At 39.8% G+C, this 21028-nt stretch overlaps 1 protein-coding gene across 1 annotated transcript in view; it reads left to right on the top strand.

Annotated features, from left to right (window-relative positions):
- NDST3 (N-deacetylase/N-sulfotransferase (heparan glucosaminyl) 3) overlaps window positions 1-21028 on the top strand; it is a 47945-nt gene that overhangs the window by 1334 nt on the left and 25583 nt on the right. Inside the window, exons 2-3 of the mRNA XM_009084557.1 lie at window positions 17856-17943; window positions 18497-18651. Of these exons, the coding sequence (XP_009082805.1) occupies window positions 17856-17943; window positions 18497-18651 (243 nt within the window). The remainder of the gene's footprint in view (window positions 1-17855; window positions 17944-18496; window positions 18652-21028) is intronic.

Here is a 21028-nt window from a genome sequence, read left to right on the forward strand (position 1 = left end):
GTTGGACCTCTGAATTCTGGTCTCTTTACTATATATGGAGAATAGTCTCCCAAGAAGAAATTAGACAACTAGTTGCTAAGTAACTGATAAAGAAAAGGGGGTAATAGCAGTAGTGTTTTCACACACACTGCAACCCACCCAGCATGCACAATCCTAAACATAATTGCAGAGTGTTTAGCTCTCTACTCTGATGATAGCCTCTCTCACCTCTGAATTCTGGTCTCTTTACTATATATGGAGAATAGTCTCCCAAGAAGAAATTAGACAACTAGTTGCTAAGTAACTGATAAAGAAAAGGGGGTAATAGCAGTAGTGTTTTCACACACACTGCAACCCACCCAGCATGCACAATCCTAAACATAATTGCAGAGTGTTTAGCTCTCTACTCTGATGATAGCCTCTCTCTAAGCACATACTTGGGTGTGTTTGGAAACAGCACGGGACTGCAGGGCTGGACCCAGGAGCTGTTCCTATGTAATGTGCATGCAGCTAGTCTTACAGGCAGGAGGTAAATGTGGTGAGCAGTAGTAAATGTCAGCATAAATTTTGAAGAATAGACTGGGTTATTAGCTGTTTGGAATAGGTTTCAGATGTCAGGAGTTGCTTGCAGCATTTCACCTCTCTTATCTCTGTTTTATGGCTCTTACTTGCAAGGAAGGTTTGTGTTAATATTGGTCTTAAAAGCGCCTTCTGTCGCTAAATGACTCCACGATTTCCATTTTAACGTTTGGAGTTGTACATTCCTGAAGGTTGTTTTCCAGTCTGTTGTGTTGCTCAAATGAGGTGATAGCTATGGGTCAGTAGCAGTAACATCTTAACATTATTTCTTCCTATATACCTGGGTTGTTTTCTGAAGAGTATTGTTACAAAGGAAGGAGTTAGAGGTCACCTTGTACAGCTGTACTTGGGCTAGGAGCTGAAAATCTGTAAGATGCTATGTGTGCTGAAATTAAGGGAGACTGTTTAGTTAGAACTTTCTGAAAGGAAAGAGGAACTGGGAAGAGGAAAGGCAAGGACAGCACTGCATGCAGTTGATGGTTATTTTTGTTTCATTTTTCACCAGGTTTTGGTTTTTTCAGCATTAATATATTTGCCAAGCTGCAGTAACTCTGCATATAGAGCTTCCTTAAACAAAAGGTTTCAGCCTGCAGTTAAACTTTCATTTGCTTTAGAACTGCAGCATACACTCTTTTCCAAAACCTTCTCTGCATGTGCAATTATAAGTGAGTTACACCTTCTCATTAAGTAGGTGTTTTCCTTATGCAAACAAATAGCATGGGAGAGAGCCAAAACAAAGGTGACACTCCATAAATGGGGTTTCTGTGGAGAACATGATGGCAGTGTTTGAGTTAGGTGGGTGAGTATGCTTTGAGAATCTCCCAGATGCAAACTCTGAGTTAAGTAACTTCTGCCCGACATCACTGGCAAAACTCCTGTTCTACAGACGCAGCAGGTAACAAAGGATGTAAAACGAAGTCTAAATAAATCCCTCACTGTGTTGTGCAGCAGCAGTTTGAAGCAGTATGTTTTGTGTTGTATATCTTTACAAGTGGCACCTTAGGATTGTTATTTTAGGATAAATTAGGATGTTTAATTGCCAGAGTTACATACCAGGAACAGGAAGCTATTGAGACAAATTTGATTAAAGCAGATACATAAGGATAAACTGTATTGTTTTGGGGTAATAATTTGCAATATGTCAGAATGTAATCTTCTCAAAATAAAACTGTCAAATTAAATAGAAGTAATATCAAAATGGAAATAACTTTTAAGTAGGATAATTTCATTTATACAGATCTGTGTTCTGAAACAATGGAATCTGGAAAAAGTGTTCCCTTCTGATTCTTCATCTACTTACAGTTAAAATGTTCTATTAAACATGTTGTTAGGCCTGTCAGATGCAATGCATCTTCATTACTATTAATATCAAAGGAGTTATCCTCTGTGGCACGGTGACATGTGGAAGGAATGAAACAAAATCAATTTGCAGTAGTTGGAAATCCGTTATTGTAAAGTATATTTGCGGATAAATGACATCCCATTAAACAGGAGTGTTTTACTCAGCTCTGCTGCACTGACTGTGACAGAGAATTGGTGCTGCAAGTGTGAAAATAGGTTGCTAAATGTAGACTTTGTATAATTTCAGTACTCAAGATTAGCTCATTGCTACTGAGCTTACATTTTAAATACTAGCAATATGGAATTGAGTAGGATCCTCTTCTGTGGTTTAATTTTGTTTGACATGTCTCCTATTTAATATTTTCTGAATACAATCTCATCTGGTAGGACTGTGAGCTTGCTGAGAGTAAGGTGAATGTTTCTACATGTACGTTAATACATGTATATTAATGCAAATCAATCTAAAACTTTTTAGGAGGCTCCCAGCACTCTAGGATTGGGTTGTCCTGATCTCTGGATAGGACAGAGTTCAGAAACTGGAGGGTTAATGCAGAACTGATAGCAAAATTAAGGTGGTTGTCTGGTCCAACCCCCCTGCTCAAGATGGGCCATGTCCAGATGCTTTCGGCTGTCTCCAAGGAGGGAAACCCTGACTGCATGTAAGATCAGGTTTTCAAGAGAATTTCGCCTTTAGATGCCTAAATGAGAATTGCAGAGTGGCCAGAGTAGTTAATATTTGAACATAAGGCTTAACTGCCCTCTCCTTAAAAGTGTGTGGAGTTGACCACTTAGGGAAATTGCTATCATAAGGTTAAGTGGTAATTTTTTATCAGTATTATATATTGTCTTCAAAGAGTTCAAGTCAAAAGCAGATCCTCTAAAGTGTCTTCTGCACCTCTAAAGGTGAAACAAAGTGGTGGTACTTCACCTTGAGTGCCTATAGTGTCAGGAACACAAGTGTCAAGAGCCCTTCTGAAAATCTTTTAGGCACATAGTGTATCAGCCTAAATCATGTAAAACTAGTAAATGATTTATTTTGTTAAGCAACAGATGAAGTTCATTCTAGTTTCACCACAACTTCTTCAATTAAAACAAACAAGCAAACAAAAACACCCCCACCAAAACAACTTGAACTGCACTTCATATTTTTAGACTACCTGATTGTTACAGATTTGCCTGTCTGTGTGTAAAATCTGGACTGATAAAACATAGTTCTTTAGCGTAACATACTGAGTAGCTGTCACTGTGCATCAGCAATAACCATCCATCTTCATATTTATTTGTCTTCCTCTGGTATAATAGAAATAATGGAAGAGAACGTTTCCATGGTCTAATTGCCTCCCACTTTGAAAATAAGCTTGGTAATATCATCTCAGCATTCATTTTTCAGTAACTTTTTTCTCCCCTATTGTCTGTCAGGCAGGAGGGACCATTATGCTGTGACAATGTTATATTTTATTTTCCTGGTGCCTTTTGGAAAGACTAAGAGCCCGTGCAGCACAAATAATTCATTTAAATGGACATACAGAGAATAATCTGTCTAGATATCCACAGAGTAAGTTTATCTTAATAGACCATGATTGTCCTGGCTGACAGTCTACTAATTTAGCATCTCTTTTTGTTACAGTTACTCTTTGTGAAATTTTTATGACTATAAAGCACTGAGATTTTGCAAGGGAAAAGCAGCTGATAAAAGGAGGGAAATTAAAAGTGATTTTTTTCCTATTGACAGTTTGTGCAGTGCTGCTGGTCTGGACGGTAAGTTGGTCTAAATTACACTGTGTTTCTCCAGTACATGTCTTTTCTGTAGTTCCTTGAGCGTTAATCACACTTTCAAAATGAAAAATTAGAACACTGTGAAATTATTTTTTCCTGATAATTAGCTGTGAGATCTCTCCACTGTCTTGGCCTTTGTGTGCTTCTCAAAAGAGACACTTTGAATTGAAGTCAGGGCGGGGATCTCTTCTCTTTCTTCATGTAAGCCTAATCTTTTTCTACACCTGTAATTATTCTTTTAGAATTGCCAAGCAAAAAGCTTCATATTAACCATATCCATTATTGGAGGGGGATGATAGGTCTTTATTTATCATTCTATTTTGGGAGTGATTGTGCAATGCATCTCTTAGTGTATGTGCATTGAAATGGGCAGCACAAGCTTCAGTCTGCAGTCTTTCAGTGTTAGTCACTGAAGAACTGGACAGCAAGAGCTACACTCTGTGTATTGTCTGTGCCAAGCATAATTCTGGTTGTGGAGAGGATTTAGCCAGAAGGAATAAATTTGTAGCTTTCTAGTCTCCATCACTTGCACAGTCTGTCATCTTGCCCAGATTTTGAGGTGTATAATGTAGACATCTACATCGGAGCTAGTCCTCTAACTCTCTGTGGTAGACACAGACAACATAGAAAAACAGCTTATCTTCAGGCAGGCACTGGTTAAGTGAATTGAACCTTGAAAGTATTTGTTTGTTGTTCATAAATTGCTTCTAGAGTGACAAAGACAAACGTTTGCATTTGGTGGGGTCAGTCTTCTTCCATGTTCCAAAGCCAGTGCTGTCACTTTCCTGTTATTTCCTTAGTGCACTGGTGGCCTAATCTTTTGTTTAATATAATTCTGTTTAATAACAGATTTTCCCCCTAAGAGCTAATTATTTATTCCCTATATTAAATTCATCCCCATTAGTCAGCACAGCTTAAATTACTACAGTTGTTTAAAACCCATTAAGTGTCTTCTCACCCTGCGCAGCGTATGTGGGAAGAAAGCAGAACTCCGCATGGTAAAGCATACCATGTCCAAATACAGCCATGTGTCTTTTCAGTTACTCTTGCATAGGAATCACCTGAATCTTTGCCTCAGAAGAGAAGCTTAGATATTATTTGTGTGAAGGCAGAATTGCTAAAAGGTGCAGAAAGCCTGAACTGTCAAGACAAGGGATGGTTCCTGTCACAGGAGGAAGTCTAATTCTCTGAGTTAATTGCTTCTTTATCTGGAGGATCAGATAGAAGGTTATTGGAAAAGAAATGACAGATGTGTCATCAAACGTGTCAGTTGCAGAACCACCAGAGATATTCGTGGCTGTTTCGTTGCACTGAGCTGTAAATTTTTCCTTTGGGGAGATTCAAGAAATCTTTTTAATTACCTCTTTAAATTACATAAGAAATTAATGATTAAGAACTTGTGTTCTGCTAAATCATTTTGCATTCCCAGTCCGTTAGCCACAGTACCTTTATACCACTGTTCAATGTGACTGCTGTGTGTGTATATACTGTCTTAATTTGACCTGAAGCTCCTGAGGTATTTTATATTGACTTTTCAGAATAGAAAGTAAAAAGTGCATTCTGTCCTTAAAAAATGGTTCAAGGAAAAAGAATATTGTTAACTGTGGTGTTTCTGTAGCTCTCTAATGCCCTAGGAGGATTGATTTACTTCTTGAGCATATTGTTGCAGCTGTAGTAGTATGGAATATTATGCAATGTGAGACAGTAGAGAATTAGAATTAGATTTCAGAACTAAAATATAACTTTAAAACAAGTTATAAAAATTGCTTTCTATATTTTATGGGCTGCTATCAGCATTCAGAATGCTTTACCAGTCAGCTGTTTTAACATCTAACTTCTTAAAGCAATTTGGTTTATGTACCAACTTGTGTGAATTTTAATCTAGTAAGATTGATGTGAGTGCTGCTCAATACAGCACAGCTCTTTGTTACAAGTGTCCTGGTGTTTGAAATGGAAAGCTGGATGAAAGGAGATAGCAGAGGAGGGTGGCTGTAGAGGGGCTCTGGGGATGCAGGAGAGCTGGCTCTGCTTTGGGTACATCACTTCTTGCCAGGGCAGTGCTGGGAATTCCACACGTGCTTCCTCCTTGTGTTCTCACCTCTGTAGAGCTAGATACATCCAAATCTCATGAAATAAACTTGGTGCTAAGATGAATTTTAAACCTTATTTGTGGTGGAGGATGACAAAACCCTTGCATAGTAACTGTTGGAGTCTTTGTTCTTTGGTCCTGTTACTTCAGTGGGTTTCGTTAATTGTGCTTTACTGAAATTCATGGCTTGCCTTGTTTTGTCAATGGTGTTTTGGATTTATTCTGAAAAATCAATTTTGGGAAAAATGAGGGTTTTTTTCCCTTGTACTTAGCTTTGCAACACTGGAGTAACTGAATAGGGGTTTTGTTTGTTTGTTTTGGTCTTTAATTTAGAAGTTGTGACACTGTACAGTTTTGTGCAAGCCTAAATCTTGCAACTGATTTTTCAAGGATTGCACCATCTCCTCCTGCTACAAATTCAGTGGCAGAGAACTAAGGGCACAGAAATGCATCTCAGCTGGAGCCTTTTTATTGTCAAAGAGGCTGCAGAAACTGCTTCTTGGCGTGATAAATCCCATGAGATATTTGAGAGCAATGAGACTGATTTGCTTCAAGCTCTTCTACTCCAGCACCAGATTTGACCAGGGGTTACATGCTCCCTGGTCCACGGTCTGTCTTCATGATAGAACCAAACAAGGAAAGCATGGCTTCTGTTGGTTTCCCAAGTCAGATGTGCCCTGTGGATGCAGTCACCTACGTCTTACTAGAAAAGTACAGTAGTTTGTTTGCATTTTTTAATTGCCCACATTTCTCTGTGGGGGGAATACGGTGATACCGTTAGGCTTAGTGGAACTCTCTCAGCAATGATATCTACCTGACATATTCTGATTTCTGTTCATGGAGTTTTGTGATGGAAGAGCTTTTTTATTTAAAACTTAAGGAATTACACTGGCCTGAGATCAAGTGGGCTAACTGACTATGTGGTAACACTGTTTCTGCTTTTTCCCTTGATTTAGTTTATTGTACAGAGGTTACTCTTGAGTTTAAGGCTTCCCATCCAAAGAAATCCACACAAATGCTTAGATCTGCCAGGTGTACCAGCCTTCAGAGACCACTTTTGGTCCACAGACAGTTAACAAGCTCTGCCTTCCTCTGCCGACTTAGAAACTTACACTGTAAAATTGTAGGTGAGTATTGTCATGGATGAGATAAAAAATGTGTGTGATTCTGCACACTTGGAGTGTTGTCAACAGAACCTAAATGCAGCAGTGTTTGGACCTATCTCTCTGGCCTTGAAAACAAAACTTGCTCTCCAGTCAGCCCCTCTCTTTCCTTACGCTGCATGTTCTCTTGGTCAGAGGCTCTTTTTGGTTTGTGCTTTTTGTTCAGAAAGCACCTCAGTAATACAGACAATAATAATGCAGTGCAGCTTCCCACAGTGCTGCACAGATTCATCACCACAGTAGTGGCTGCTGCAAGATCTATTTCAGGGCTTTTTCAGATAACAAGTTAGCCATCCAGTCCCTGCTGCTAACAGAATTGAATAAAATTTTCACAACCAACAAATAAAAACACACTGAAGACAGATCTAGAAATCAAGGCCATTAACTGTAAAACATGATACCAAAAGTAAGTCTATACCTCCTTCTGGATCTTCAGTCACATCAAGGGGGTGAGTCTGGCAAGAAGAGAAATACAAGGGTGTAAATGGGACTCTTAATTCATTAGTTTCTTTTACAATACAGCAGCATGGAAAGTGTCCTTTCTTCTTCTGTTCAGTCTGGAAGGTCAGCACAACAACACGACTGATTGTTGGTGATTATGCTTACAAAACAAAGTGAAAGAAAAGCAGTTGGTTGCCAGTTTATGTGTAATCCCTCCTGGAATAACAATGCCCTATCTATTTCCAAACCCAGTTTCTTTTTCCGTGCACAGAGCATAAAAACCTTATGACCAATTTTGAAAAGCAGTTACTCTTTAGGAGTTTTCTGCTGCTGCTTTACAGTCCTGGAGATGAGTTAGTATTGCTGCTTAAAATGTACCTTCGTATCTGGGATAAATAATAAGTTAAAGACCACTTTATTTTGCAATCATTATACTACAATACATTTTCAAGTACAGACAGTGGAGAGGACAAATAAAAAATCAGTGACTGTGCAGAGTAAGGCTCCCAGATTCATTCCAACCCAAGTCAGTAAATCCATGCTGTACAGAGCTAACAGGATTGGTCTGGGAATGCTGGTTGCAGTTTTGTGGAGCTAATAAGACACACAGCTCTACCTCAGGCTCCCGTTTACTTGCCCTTTAGTGTTAGCACTGCTGGGAATAAGCCAAGTGAACTTGGACTAAAGATACCTCAGAGTTGCCTTTGATAGAACTCTAATGGCACTTAAAAGGAGGCTGAAAAATCATGTTGAATTTATATAAAAAGTGAGGCTTTTTATGGTGTGAAACATTTATCTCTTGTCCTTTCTCACTGCCATTGTTAAAGGTAATAGCAGTGTTGAAAATGGTAATCCTGGAAATATCCTAAACCCAAGATGAATACTAAAATATACCTGAGTTTGTAATGTAAACTGGCTTGAAATTCAAGCTGACTATGAAAAATATCAGTTTGCATCAGTGAAGAGCTTCATCTTTCTGACCAAGGAGGTTTCTTGAATATTGTCCTCAGTTTTGCACTACTCGATCAGAAATATTTAGAGTGCTCAGAGACACCAGAATAGTCGGGAAACATCTGAGCAAAAAATGAGAAAATAAAGGCTGAAGAATTCAGTAAGTAACAATGACTGAAGCAGGAAGCAATAGGCTGCAGATGTCTGCAGGGTATGAACAGTGAGAATGGATAAAAATATATAAGGCACAGAGATCTTTAAGTATAGGCTGAATAGTCAATAAAAGTAGCAGAATAGAGGCTAATATTGAGAAGGAAGTAAAAGGGTTATGTAAGTCTTTAAAAATTAGATTTGGCAAAAGGGTATGAAATATGCTATTGGAAACAATATAATATTGGTAGGGAATTTGAACTAAAAATCTATTCTCGATCTCTTAGGGTGTAATCAGATGCAGAGCTCAGTTGGATCCCTGTGTGTCTGTTTGTGTAGACTTCCCAAGTGTAGCTGGGATGTTTATCTGTGTACATCTAGTTTTTGTAGCCTTGTAATTTGGAAATGCAAGTACTTGTGCTAAAACAGGAAAGGTGTGCATTAACACTTCTAACAAAAAACATGGGGGGGGGGAAGGGCAGCAAATGTGAGCCACTTTCTATCCCCCTTTAGCATCTTCAAGCCCCTCACTGCACCCCCAGTAGCCCCTCATAGCACACCCCAAACCATCTCAGCACCCCTAACCCCCCCTCAGTGCATCCCAAACCCCTTTTAGCAGCCTCTAGACTGCATTTAGCACCCTCAAACACCTTGGAGCACCCCAAAAAAGCCCTCCTAGCAATGCCAAAATTCACCCAGCATCTCCAAACCTTTCTCAAACCTCACCCCAGTATGGCCCCAAATAGTTTTTCACTAAAATCTTGGGGATTTTTCTGCTCAATTACTTAGACTAGATACTATGTTGGAGTCAATGAAACTGTCCAAAATTTTATTCACTTCAAGAAAGTTCTTATGTGATTTCTGTGTTGACTCCGTGTAACCATAAAAAACATTGCTTGAGAAAAAAATTATATCACTTATTTTAAGGAAGGTTCCTCTCTTTATTTTTTTGTCATTTCTTTGATGTTGATGCTGATGTATCGAGGGAATTTCATTCACCAACTTTAGAACTACTCATAGAGAGAAGAAAAAAATAAATATTTGTGACCCTTAGCTGGTGAGCAAGCTGAAGACTCAGTTCCCAGCTGTCTTACCTGGAACTTTCAGACAGAAAGAGAAAATGGAAATCTTTTGGTCAAAGATTAGGTTTTTTGTGTGAATAAAGGTGGAGTATGGAGAGAAAAAGAGCTTTTGGTATGGCTCAGCTCACCCCAAACATAGGGACGAAGGTAGATAGATACTTTTAGTAAGATAGATTATTAAGAGATGCAGAGGAATATTTTTTGCACTGTTAGGGAAAAAAGAACATCTAAGAAACATTTGTGAATGGACTGTAGTCAGTGTGTTGCCCAGCCCATGGAGCAGTCTTGTGTTTGTTTAGCCTGTGATGTGCTGACTTTTGTTGTGCTTTACTAAACAGGGAGAGCAACTGGCTCTTTTGTGGTTTTTCATATAAATTGGAGGGTTTGAGTCTTCATTTATGTGAGCTTTGTTTTCTAGTATATAAAACTAAGCTTTAACACAAATATTCTTCTTGTTTAGAGCTTTAGTCTTGGGGAGGAAAAAAAGCTATATACTGAGAAGCAAACAAACACCTAAACTATAAACTGAGAAGCAAACAAACACCTAAGTGTTTTCCTTTGATTGGCATAAGCATTTTAGATGTAGCTTGTAGTGGCAAATATTTCTTTCAGGGTACCTAAAATAGAAGCTTTTCTGAAATCATGTAACAGATCTGTACTGTAATTGTGGCCACTGTTACTCAGTGGAAAAGTTTTGTCAAAATATAAACTCTGAATTTTGTGTGCTGTGGGAAAACAGATAAATACCACCCACTATTGAGCTCTGATCATCTATATAATGATGTAGACCCAACTTTGAAATTTTGTTTGTTTAAAATTCTGCTGAGCAGAAAGCACAGGCTTCAGGGCTTTCAGGGACAGGTGAGCCTTAGTTTATCCAGGCTTAGGCTTTGAGGTCCAGAGAATATTGACACTGAAGCAAAGAATAAGACTCTGGTTTTTCCAAAAGGCTGTGTTCACATTCTGTTGGAAATGGTGTATATAACACTGACACTCCATTTTTACTTTCGTTAGTTAAAGAAATGGGATATTTCTTATTTCCCTGTCTGCCTTTGTCACTCCAGAAATGAAATTGAAAGGAGGTAGATATAGATTGGAAATAGTGGAGTTTTCTTACAGTGAGGGTGCTGAGGCACTGGCACAGGTTTCCCAGAGAAGCTGCGGCTGCTCCATCCCTGGAAATGTTCAAGGCCAGGTTGGATGGGGCTTGGAGCAGCCTGGGCTAGTGGAAGATGTCCCTGCCCATGGCAGAGGTGTGGAACAGGGTGGTCTTTGAAGGCCCCTTCCAACCCAAACCATTTCATGGCCTCCCTCTGGCTAATCCATGTGCTGTGTTTTGGAGCTAGTGGTAACACATACTGTCCCTTTTTCATCTGGACAGGGTGTGTGTGGCAGAATGGGAAGGGAAGGAGGTGCTTTGGAAACCTAATGGGGAGGGAAGGTCCTAGGCAGCAGTGTGAGAGAGTGCAGGCTATTGCACCGTGGGAGACAAATGTATTGGAAATTAGGTTTTATGGAACAAATTTCTTCTTTTGTATGGAAGCCATGGGTGTATAGGTAGACCTGAAATTGGGTCTCTAAAAACATTGGCCTTTTGTGCAGAGTAACATAGCCACGGGCAAACTCCTCAGACTGGAGCAGGTGTAGTGACCCAGCTGCAGCTGCCTGCCCATCACGTGAGGCCCCTGTGGTCTCTGCCTCTGAGAGATCAGCCCTTGGAATTTTTCCAGAGTTGAGCCTTCCAGATATTTTCAGCATTCAGTGGCTGTGCAGAGCCACATGCTGCCAACAGCAGGGTGCAGGGGCCCCGAGCAGCAGGGCCAGGCAGTGAGCAGTGGATCAGGGAGTGTGGGCTCTGCTGCAGCCGAAGCTCCTGGCCAGCCCGTGCAGCACAGGACTGGCTTGTCCTCCAGCCAGCTCTGCCTGCTGTGAATGTTGGCTGCAGTGAGAGCTAAAGCTGGAGCTGGCATGTGAGGAAGCATTAAATAAGAAGCAAATGTGCTGTTGATAATGAATGTGATGCTAGGAGCTTAGATCATAACCTCTGTCCTTTCTGAGCTGGATGACTGTAAAATATATGCCCTGTTAGACTGATTAGCCATGCCACTGTTTTATCTATGACAAAATACTGTGCATCCTTCCAGACAAGGTGTGAAGCTGTAGAAGTGTGGGTTGTCTAATGAGGGGGTGCAGAGGTATAATGCCTAACATTTACTGGGAGCTAGACAAGTGTCGACACAAATCAATGAACAGCCCTTAGAATTTGTCTGCTGCTGATGGGATGCAATGGAGACAAGAGGCTAAGCAGGCACAGCAGAGTGGCCCAGAAGTGAGCTGGAACAGGATCTGAACTGCTCTGTCATGCTGAGAGATGGCTCGTCGTGCTCAGAGCTGAGGCAGCTGTTGGGGTGTGGGGGTGACTGCAGTACAGCTACCTGAGTGCTTCCACCTGAATATTTCCATTGTGCTTTCACAAACCTCATTTTCCTGCTGTCCTGGCTCATGGACCATCACCAGATCACAAGAATGTCACTGGATAAATATGAAGATATTCTAAATGTGTTTTAGAGCCATTTAGTTTTTACTCTGAGTTCTGTTACACTCTGAGAACTCATCTCTTCATATTTGGTGCTTCATAAGCAGGTAAAGATGCAACCAGCCAAGTTTCTATTGGATCCTGTCTGACCAAAATCCAGGGAAAAAATGTAGCAGTAGGTTGATTATTGGTTCTGTTTCAGCCAGCCTGGGATTTTTTTTTGACCTTTAATTAAAAGAAATGCAGGGTTTTATTTCTGTTAACTGCAGAATAACGAGATCATTTAGCTGTTTAGTAATAGTAACCTCTTTCATCTAAGTACAGTTTAATTAAGAGCTAATAATGCAGAATTTCAGAGAGACTCCTGAAAACAGCATGCTAATTACTTTACTTTATTAAATGGTGTTGGCACCAAGTATTTATAACCTTCTAGTTACCTTGCCATAATTAGCTTATTCTCATTAGCCACTACCTTAGCCTCAAGAAGTGAGAAGTTGGTGAAGGAAGTTAGAAATACTTCTTAAACTCTTGGTTGTACAAACTATTTACCTAGATGAAAGAGCCTAATTACTTGAAAATGTGTAATTGGACCGTCATCAAGACCATTATTGTATGTGATACAGCTACTCCTAAGGAAGACCCAGTGATATTTAAAACAGTGTTGTTCTGATTAAAGAACTTTTGATTGGAATCATTTGAGCAACATTTTCCGGAGTGTCTACTTGTATTTTTAGGATCCTTTAGTGGACCTCCCTCAAATTGAGATACCTAGTTAAAACATTTGGGTGCAAAAAATAAATTTGTGGCTCCTGAATTCTTGTATTATATTGGACACTGAAAAACTAAGGTGCACATAATTGGGCTCCAGCTTGATGTCTTATTGACACTTTGAGGGGAAACTGGGTTACCTGTTCTCTACCAGCTAAACACTGCAGAAGAAGCTGAAGGTTTTCTTTATGTTTTCCCTTGCCCTCTCTGTAGTGTCAGCTCTCTTAAGAGAGTGCACAAAGACTGTTTAATCTTTCTTCTCCTTGTGTCTGAAGGATATTCAAAATATCCTTCGGTATACCCAAAGCAATTATTCTTTCTCCTGCATAGATTAAATGTTTATGGTAATGGGTGTCAAAATGCTAATCTGGGAAATCCAGAAAGAGCAGACATTGAATTTTAATGATGTTCCAAAATACATAATTTATCATGAGGGAAACATTTTTCCTCAGAAACAAAATAGTCTGTCTAATAAAATGATTCCCAGACATTTGGGGTGGACCTTCATTGAGGCTGCCTTCTGTTTCTTCTTGTCATGTTGCCTCCAGACACCCCAGATTCTTGCCCACTGCCTTCCCATCCCTGATCACTGCCACAGTTTGTTGAACACTTGCCATCACGATCTCAGCACTTCTCACTTGGAGGGCCCTACCACACTGCTGCTGCAACACTTTTTGGGATCCCTGCTGTTTCCTCCCCCTTTTCTTTTTTATTTTTCCCCCTTACAAGCAAGGGATTTTGGAATGTGGATAGAAACTTTAGCAAAGGTCGGATTCTGCAGGAGGGAGAGGTGATGGAGGCAGTGATGTGCTTCATCTGCAGCACTCAGAGCATGGTCATGCTCAGGAAAGGCAAAGTGATGTCACAGAAAATGCAAAGTAAAAGAACATCACACCAGTTACAGCTCTTTAAAAATGGCTTTAGTTCTGTTTCTTCCCTCTCTTGCAAGGGTTGGACTAAAGAGGAAATATGGTATGGAAAATTAAAGCTACTTGTGCATAAGAGCTTCCATAAAGGGGCTTGATGTGCTTAGCTCATATGCTCTGACATTGCACTTTTATTTTGTCCTTCCTTTTCAGAAGGTCCTTGCCTTTATTAAAGAGCCAACATGGCATTAGAAGTTTCCCTCAAAAGCAAAGTAATTCCTAATTTAATGGCCCCTTTGATAGCATTGTCAGACAGAAAACAGTAAAGCAAGCATTAAGAGATGAGATCTGCTTCCCAAAAAAAAGAAGCAGGAGAAAGGCTTTTTGGAAAATTCTGAAGCTGACCTTGCTTTTGTTGCTGACATGAAAGCATGTACTGATGTGAAGTGTAAGATGTTAATGCTGCAGCACTGTGAGGCTGTGTCTGTCTGCTTGCCAATTTAGTTAAAGACCATGTGATTACAAGCAGAATTAACAGCATATTGAACTATTTCACTTTTCAAGTGGCAAAGTTCTTTAGCAGCTTTTGAGCAGGAAAATAGTGGTAAATATGTTGGTATGACTGCACAAAGAAGTTGTAGTTCCTCTTTGGTGAAGCAGAGTTCAACAAGGCATTCTTGATTTACATCTTTGATCAGTCAAGACATTTGGGTCTGAATACTTTTGTTGATGCTGAAGAAATTAGAACTGTCTGTTTACTGAAGAGAAGTTGACACTTGTGACAGACTCTAATGTGAGATCACGTGAAGAGATAATTGAGGATGGGAGGCAGGATGGTTTCCTGGCTATGGAAATGGGAAGCAGGTTTGACGATAGGAGTTTTATCCGTGGCTTTACTGCTGACTTGCTTGAGTAAAAACTTTTGACAACCCACGTCATCTGTCTGTGCCTCTGTTTGTCCTGTTTGTGAGATGAGAAAATCTGTTGTTTTGCCATCAGGATAACTTTTACTATTCCTTGGATTGTAACAGGGCCTTCTTCTGAGATTCTTTTGGACTGTTGGTGGAGAAAGGGCTCATTCTTCATATATGCAATTCTCACATTTAATTTCTGGCACAAAGAATTTCCTAAACCTAACTCTAAACCTAGTATGTGAGCTTAGGAAAAGCTGAAAAGCAAGTATTCCATTGCAGTACCTGAAAGTGATTATGCAGCCAGCGATTTATTTTCATTATAGAACCAGCAGAAATATAACAGGTACCAAATAATAATTTGTAAACATATGAAGACCTTGCTAAACAGTTATAAAATACAATCTTCAGTGCTAGTATATTTATATAACATCTCATACAGATACCCAAAGGGGCTGTTCATAAACCAGTCGTAAAATATACTGCAGATATCAGCAGCTTATCTTCAGCATATAAAACAGCATTTAGAAATGAAATTTCAGGCTTTTTGTCCCCCTACTTTTCTCCCTCTCTGTCTCTCTGACGGAAACTCACAGTAATAGGCCCTGCCATCTGCTACTATATATTTTTCATGAGTTTTAACATTTTGTTTTTAGAACCTGAAAGATGAGTAAAATGTCAAGTCACCCAGAAAATAATCGTAGGCACGACAACTCAAATGTTAGCTCAGCTTGTCTGTACAAAAAGTGGCTCACAGCAGGTCTGTGCCCTCCCTCTGAGCAGGCACAGCAGACGACCAGGTACACCCTTGGTATTAGCTGATACATTGCCCAGCACAGGATGAGCAGGTGGCAACTACAGTGGCAAAATTAACTCCTAGTGAAGTAGTAAACTCTGTGTTGCTTTATTATAGAAATGTTATGGGCTCCTTGCTCCCTCTCTCCCTCCTTCCATTTGACAGTCTGGGCCTCTTTGGTTTTTCCACTCTGGTTTTCCATCCTGCTGAGAGCTGACAAGCTGAGAAGGTGTTAAAAAGGTACAGGATAAGACCTTCAGCTCCAAACATGCTCATAGTTGTTAATGTGCAGGGAAGAACCATGCAGCCCGTTCATGCCACCTTGCTGTCAGGCTGCGCTCAGGGTCCCTCTCACCAGACAATGTGTGCTGTTAACACGAGAAGTTTATGGCCATGTCATTTGCCTCCTACCTTTTTAGCTGTGCAAAGATAAAATTATTTCATTGACTAGTTTCTGAGCAGCTCAAGGAGGGTTTTCATAATAAATCCTGTGCAGATTTGCTGCCTTTCATTAGAGTAAGAAGCTGCCTCAGAGATCTTTGCACTCTCAGCCTGTGTTGGAAGAATTTTCTCTTAATATTCCACTTCACAAGTCTGGAGCTTGTTTTCAATTATCTTCATTCTGTGCTTCGTTTTACTCATTCCTTTAGAAAGTCCCTTGTTCACAGGACATTTTTCAGGCTTTGGAGTGAAAGAAGATCCTTAGTGGTCCTGTTCTTTGACACTGTCTACACTGTTGTTGCTGGAGCTGTGCTGCTGAAGGAGACAGTGGGAGAGGCAAGTTACTTCCACATCTGAGAGAGGACCTTGAGAAACAGGAGTCAGAAGTGTTCTGACAGACAGTTCTTTCACAGATTTATTTTTGTGGTTAATATATATTTAATGAATTTGCTTAGGCATAATGTTCTGGTCTGCTGAAATGGAGAACAAGGCAAGAGCTGCTGATGAGTCAGGTTTGAAACCACTCATGTTTTGTCGATCATGTCAGCAGAACTCATATTTGCAAACACCCTCCCCCAGGACAGGGACAAGTGACTGTCCTGCTGCTGCAGATGTTGTAGGTGTAACGGTGTAAGGAAACAGACTTGATAGAGTTTGTAGATGGAGATTGTACTGTTATTAGAACTGATACAGGTGAGACCTGGGAAAGACCTGAAGAGCTCATTATGCCCTGATAATGTGGATATTTGCCTCTGTTTGCAAAATGGGTCATATTTGAAGGAATTCTCCCTTGACTGCACTATGCCTAGTACCTAAACTGGACTTGACTTCTGTGCTGGTATTTGATTGGCATTGGCATACCAGTTAAAAAATAATCATAGGCAAATTATTCATATAATGAAAATGTCCAGAGAAACTGTAATTAAAATTACGGGCTCGTCTTTTTCAAGGTACCAAACAGGCTTTGAACTTCTAGAGTAGGGAGCCTTCTAGACCTTTTCACCTTTGAAAATCTCCAGTCATTTTAATCCTTTTTGTGGTTTTAAATACATTCCCCCTTCATAACATGCTTAGTTACTCATCTCTGACAATAGTGATGCTTTTAATCACTTTACTAAAGTCGTTGTGCTATAATGTATATTGACTTTGAAAACTCGTCGATGACATTTGCCCTTCTGTTTTGTTTTTGCTCTGCGAAGTTTCATTTGCATTGGAAAGCTAGGAAACCTGGGAGACTGAAAGAACAGCAGCAGAGTCTGGGAGATAACTCCTGAAACTAATATGCAAATCTTGGGAGCAGCAAATCAAGAAGAGTATATTGGAATCAGAGAGTGAAGCTGTATCTGATGAATAATGCTTTCCCCTTGCTTCCTACATGCTGTTTTTTTGTTTGTACTAATTTAGTGCAAGTACACGACTGCTGACAGCCGGTATGCTCACTGTCTGAGAAGTGAGTCAGAGTTTGGGGGAATCTGGGATTAAGCTCTTTGATGTGGGTAGGCTTCATCTAGCTACTTTCTGTCTTTCTAGATTTTTGCATTTCTTGTGATTTTGAAACATGACTGAAATGCTTGAGCTGATGTAGAGCAATGTCGTTCTAGTAGCTGCTGTTCTCCCTAGTGAATGGAGCAGTGGGGGGAGTGGCACAGGAGATCAGAAGTTCATCCCTGACTGTCTCCCAGCTTTAGTGATTGATCAGTGGGAGGTCTTTTCTCTCTGTGTGCCTTTGTTTTCCTATCTCATGATTCAGGGAGTAAACCAGTCATCTTCAAGAGGAAAATGACTGAACTTGCATGCTGTCTTTCAATGGTAATAAAAATACCTGTTCCTGCATTGTCATATGTAAAGAGCTGGTTTTAAATAGTAAAACCAATTGAAAAGACACATACCTGTATACATGTTTATATTGTGATATTAAATCTCTGTGCCAGGTTGTGTTTTCTACAGATAGGTTTCTACGGTGGGTCTTTTTTATTTTTTTTTCAGGCCCTGCTTGACACTCAGAATCTTTTGAGAGCCCAGATTACAAATTTTACTTTCAACCTGGGATATTCAGGGAAATTTTACCACACAGGTAAGAACAAAAATAAAATCACTTTTCATTTGATGGTGTTCTTTATAGTATGAGAACAGTAGGAATGGTAGAGACTAAGGGTCTTGGTGAGCTGTGATGTCTGCATTAGGTGCTGGTATGGAACAGATTGAATTCCTCCTCCCCTTTTATTAAAATCGAGTTCATTTCAACCTGTTGTTGAGTGGTAAATTCCACCAATCTCATGAAATTTTCTGTTGATTTCACTGAGAGATCTGTTGTGCTACCACAGTTTATCCTTTTGGATTGTTTCATCTCTACTGCTGAGATATAACAATATATGTTATCCATTAAAATCATTTTATACTGAAAGCACTGTAGAAATAGAAATAAAAGAGATGGTATTAAGTAGGATGTGGGCCCAGAAAAATGGTCCTGACTGTCAACTTTGCCACCAGTACCTCAGCAGGCAGCACTTCACGTGGTCACATTTTACTATGCTAATATCATTCTGATATATTTCAAATGTCTGTAAGAACATAGAAAAGTGGAGACTTTACTTCAGAGATATTCTTGCTTTCTTTTTCTCCTGCAGGGACTGAGGAGGAGGATGAGGGCGATGATCTGCTGTTGAGGTCTGTGGATGAGTTCTGGTGGTTTCCCCACATGTGGAGTCACATGCAGCCTCACCTCTTCCACAACGAGTCCTCACTGGTGGAGCAGATGATCCTCAACAAAAAATTTGCCTTAGTGAGTTCTGTTTTTGCATTTTGTGTTTCATTTAGGTACTCAGAAACCATTATTCCTCTTTTGTTGGACAATCAATCCTTGTAGAATTTGTTTTAGTCTAGTGAATTGGGAAAAAAAGGAAGTTTTGATCAAGCACTTTCTCCAATCACTCTGTTTTGTGCTATGAGAATTCTATTTGCCTCCAATTTGGATTAAAGTTCAATTTTTTTGTATTGCTTTATGAAAAAAATTATAGAAGAATTCTTCCAGAATGAAGAATTAATATGTTCTCATCTTGGAAGGTCAATATAGAGAAAATTTCTTGTATTTCCTTATTTTTCTAAAGAAAATTTTGTCCAAATAACCCATTGTTTAGATTAGGGGAAAAAAACAATTTTCTGAAAGAATAAATACTCCATCAAAACATATGAAATGACTTTATGAAACCACTGCATTTTAGGATTAGTTACATGTGGCACATTGTCAGAGATCCTTTTCTGCAGTGATACATGATAGCATCTTATATATTCCCTTTGGATCAGCTTTATATAAACTTGTTTTGAAAAGCATTGCCTTTACTAATTATTTATTCACAGCAAAGCTGTGGAAGAAAGAAAGGTTTCAGTGAGAATATAAGAAAAACAAGAACGGGTTTTAAGTCTGAGGATACTAGAGAAACAGACTGCAGTTAATTTCACAAAGTAAAACAAACACAAATTGCCACTATAATAGATGTTGTGTGTCTGGAGGAGTGGTCTAATGTAGAGATGTGTTATATCAGAATATCTCAGCAAACATAACTTGTTTGCTGAGCTACCTCTGCTCTTCTAACTTTACTCTTCCTTTTCAAAACGCACTGGTTGCTCTTTAGCTGGCAGGTAAGGACTTTGTTCCTGGAAAAGCAGAGGGATTTGAAATACCAGAACAAAACAGAGTGCACCTATGGTCGTGTGTCAGTGAGTGCAGGAGGTAGACCTGAATATCAAGCAATTAAAATTTTTACGTCAAACCTTTGCTTTTAAGTAAGGTACTTGCTTTCTTCCAAACAAAGATGTCACCAAGGGCACTGTAAACTGTGGTTGTACTAAGTACAGGCCAGCTCTATTTTAATGCTTCCTTTCAAGAAATGTTTCAGTAGGAGTCAGCAGCATGAAACTTTAAAAATCCTGTGTGCAGAATTGCCTTTTTAGTATGATTCTGTGTACTGTTGCAAGCTCCACTGGAAAGGAGTTCTTGTAGTTCTGGTGTGACCTAAGACATCCTCTGGGATTAGTCTGCAGTATGCAGTCATTAAAGTGTGTTATCAGAATGATGCATATTCAGCCCTGTTTTATCTAACTTCATGGATTTCCATCTTCTCCACTACTTCCAATGCTCTTACAGATACTTTATATTACTATAGTTCAATACTTAGAGATACCTTACATTAAGTGTTTTTCATGTACACACAAGCAGACATGAAGCTCCTCATTATATTTCATTTACTTAAAGCATTTAAATTAATAACAAAGAGAAGTATTCTGCTTCTTTGAAAGAGGCTGAAATTGCTGAGGCCTTGTGCATTGCCAGGCTGAATGTGTATATTGTGTGGGAAATGCTCAGCTTGGGAATTGCAGTCACTAAGGAACAATGGGGATACTGATACATTGAAGATGATAGACTCATTATTAGAATGAAAGATTTTGATTACACATTTATTATGGCATGTTGTAAAACTTGAGGAGAAAACCATTAAAAATCAGACTTGTGTTTATAGATGAATGAAGGAGATTCAGTGGGATTAGAGAATGCAATTTCTTACATATTCAGTACAGATTTTTCTTTCTGGTTACGCATGCTTAAGGGAAGTTGGGAAGATAAGTGCTGGAGCAGGTCCAGAGAAGGGCAACAAGGCTGGTGAAGAGACTCAAAAGAGCTATGAGGAGAGGCTGAGGGAGCTGGTGTTGTTTAGCCTGGAGAAGAAGAGGCTCAGGGGAGACCTTATCACCCTCTACAACTCCCTGACAGGAGGTTGGAGTCAGGTGGGGGTTGGTCTCTTCTCCCAGGCAACCAGCAGGAGGACAAGAGGGCACAGACTCAAGCTCTGCCGGGGGGGGGGGTTAGGTTGGATATTAGGAAGAGATTTTTTACGGAGAGAGTGATCAGGCATTGGAATGTGCTGCCCAGGGAGGTGGTGGAGTCACCATCCCTGGAGGTTTTCAAGATGAGACTGGATGTGACACTTAGTGCCATGGTCTAGTAATCATGGTAGGGTTGGACTTGATCTTTGAGGTCTTTTCCAGCCCGGTTGATTCTATGATTCTGTGAATTAAATACTGCAAAGCTGTGTAACTGATGGCATGTCCACTCTTCATCTCCTCATGCAGTACAACCAGTAGGCCAGATCTTGCTCATTCCT

The sequence above is a fragment of the Acanthisitta chloris genome, unplaced genomic scaffold (genome assembly GCF_000695815.1).
Source record: "Acanthisitta chloris isolate BGI_N310 unplaced genomic scaffold, ASM69581v1 scaffold25411, whole genome shotgun sequence".
Lineage (NCBI taxonomy): Eukaryota > Metazoa > Chordata > Aves > Passeriformes > Acanthisittidae > Acanthisitta > Acanthisitta chloris.